At 35.2% G+C, this 2,741-nt stretch overlaps 1 protein-coding gene across 1 annotated transcript; it reads left to right on the forward strand.

The window, feature by feature from the left end:
- Positions 1 to 380: 380 nt before the first annotated feature.
- On the forward strand, positions 381 to 1,187 carry LOC112459523 (the record flags this gene model as incomplete). Its single annotated transcript, XM_025023672.1, has 3 exons — positions 381 to 417; positions 555 to 803; positions 860 to 1,187. Coding segments are annotated over exons 1-3 (614 nt in total), but the record flags the coding sequence as incomplete, so codon positions are not given.
- Between the last annotated feature and the right edge of the window lie 1,554 nt (positions 1,188 to 2,741).

Below are 2,741 nucleotides of genomic sequence, written 5' to 3' on the forward strand. Positions count from 1 at the left end.
GAACGCATAAACTTATGTTCATACTTTACTTTGTCAGGTTTAATATTGAATAACAATGAAGTAGCAAAAGCTATAGCAAAAACACCACAATTGCTACTGTTCGGTTGACGTTGCACAGTAGGAAATTTGACGGGATGTTTTTTAAAGTCATGTGCTGGAAATAATTTTTCCAAGAATCGCTCATGATCTTTACACAATGTTTTATTATGTGAGGAATCATATACAAATATATTTTTTGTATCATAATAACAACACACCCAATGTGACAAACTACACAATATTTGAATGTGTTTTTTATCTTGTGATACAGGTTGAATCATATCAGGCAATTGTATTCCGACAGGTCTATAATCTGAACAACTTTGTAAAAGTCTATGGAAATGATCCAAATGTACGTCCGTAAGCCATTCGCCTCGGGTAATTATATCTTTGTCCGCAGGCTTTAAAATAATATTTTGAGTCTTTAGAGACATTGTATAAAATAGGCGCACAACAGATTTCTTAAAGCGCTAAGCAATTTATTTGTATAAGCGCAAAGCAGCCGATTTTTACAGAACAACCGATGTTTGTAGGCGCAGAGCAGCCGATTTTTATGGGCGCAGAGCAGCCGATTTTTATGGGCGCAAAGCAGCCGATTTTTATGGGCGCAAAGCAGCCGACTTTTAAAGGCGCAGAGCAGCCGACTTTTAAAGGCGCAAAGCAGCCGATTTTTAAAGGCGCAGAGCAGCCGATTTTTATGGGCGCAAAGCAGCCGACTTTTAAAGGCAAAAGCAGCCGATTTTTTAAGGCGCAGAGCAGCCGATGTCAGTAAGCGCAGAGCAGCCGATTTTTGTCAGCGCAAAGTAGCCGACTTTTAAAGGCGCAAAGCAGCCAATTTTTAAAGGCGCAGAGCAGCCGATGTCAGTAGGCGCAGAGCAGCCAATTTTTATCAGCGCAAAGCAGCCGACGTTTAAAGGCGCAAAGCAGCCAATTTTTATCAGCGGAAAGCAGCCGACGTTTAAAGGCGCAAAGCAGCCGAAGTTTAAAGCCGCAAAGCAGCCGATGTTTGTAGGCGCAGAGCAGCCGTTTTTTATCAGCGCAAAGCAGCCGATTTTTAAAAGCGCAGAGCAGCCGATGTCAGTAGGCGCAGAGCAGCCGATTTTTATCAGCGCAAAGCAGCCGACGTTTAAAGGCGCAAAGCAGCCGAAGTTTAAAGCCGCAAAGCAGCCGACTTTTAAAGGCGCAAAGCAGCCAATTAAAAAAAAAAAGAAAATTAAAAGAAGGAAAAAGAAAGGAGAGAGAAAAAGAGAGAGGGAAAGAGGGAGGAAAAGAGAGAGAGAGAGAGAGAAAGAGAGAGAGGAAGACTTACCTCTGCAGAAAATAAAAGGGCAATCTAAAACAAATAGAAATAGTATAATTAAACTCCTTACATCATTCTAAATAAAAATTTAATTGATTTTAATACAAGTATAATAATAATAACTTTGAGATAAAAGTTGTACATCTCGTGAAGATGTTTTCAAAACACTATAATAAAGCTCTCTTTCGTTAAAAATTTCTTAATTAAATTTTGTCATATTTTTATATAAAATACAAAATATCTCGTATTCACCTTTCAATAACTTTACTTTGATATTTTTATACGTAAAACAATCAAATGTAAGAAATTAGTCGTTTTTAAATTTTTTGAAAACCACAATATCTACGACATGGTTCACATCAGAATCATGTGTCTTCCTTTAGAACATACAACTTTTGTCTGAAACATTTTTCTATATTTTCTATACCGATACAAATGTGAGCACCCCATGCGTACAAGAGTAAAGTACCAGTTAAAATACAGATAGCGAATTTATTTTAGTCTTAAATTCTTTTCGGCTGACAAACCTTCCTAAAAATAGACACCACGCAACTTAGAAAGTACCAGTTAAAATACAAATAGCCAATTGGTTTTAGTCTTAAAATGTTCCTCAATTTCTGTGCTTTTAAAATATACAGAATAAGATTTTTGTGCTTATTTTCTTTGGCCGAAAAACTTTTCTAAAAGTGAGCACCACTATACTTACAAGTGTAAAGTGCTTACTAACATAACGATTCGTTTCCAGCGTATTGATATAAACTGAAAATGTTTCTCCACTTATTTTTGTACATTTATGTGCTCTTAAAATATGTTTAATTGGATTTTGACGAGATTACTGTAAACATATAATAGCTATTTTATAAAAGTAGAGATTGTTATAAATGTAAATAGATAACACGGAAATTTCATTGTGCATATATTGAAAGCACATAAATTGAGGAACATTTTAAGACTAAAATCAATTTGCTATCTGTATTTTAACTGGTACTTTACTCATGTACGTATGGAGTGTTCACATTTGGGTCGGCCAAAGGGGATAAACATGAAAATCTCATTGTGCATATTTTGGGAGCACATAAATTGAGGAACATTTTAAGACTAAAATCAATTTGCTATCTGTATTTTAACTGGTACTTTACTCTTGTACGTATGGCGTGTTCACATTTGGGTCGGCCAAAGGGGATAAACATGAAAATCTCATTGTGCATATTTTGGGAGCACATAAATTGAGGAACATTTTAAGACTAAAACCAATTTGCTATCTCTATTTTAACTTATACTTTATTCTTATATCAGTAGTATACAGGATGAGGCAATAACTATTACCACCTTAAATATATTCTAATCTATAAGGCCCAGAGAAAAATTAATGTAACTAAAAAAATAACTAAAATTGTACGGT

The sequence above is a fragment of the Temnothorax curvispinosus genome, unplaced genomic scaffold (assembly GCF_003070985.1).
Source record: "Temnothorax curvispinosus isolate PA1 unplaced genomic scaffold, ASM307098v1 QBEX01001012.1, whole genome shotgun sequence".
Taxonomy (NCBI): domain Eukaryota; kingdom Metazoa; phylum Arthropoda; class Insecta; order Hymenoptera; family Formicidae; genus Temnothorax; species Temnothorax curvispinosus.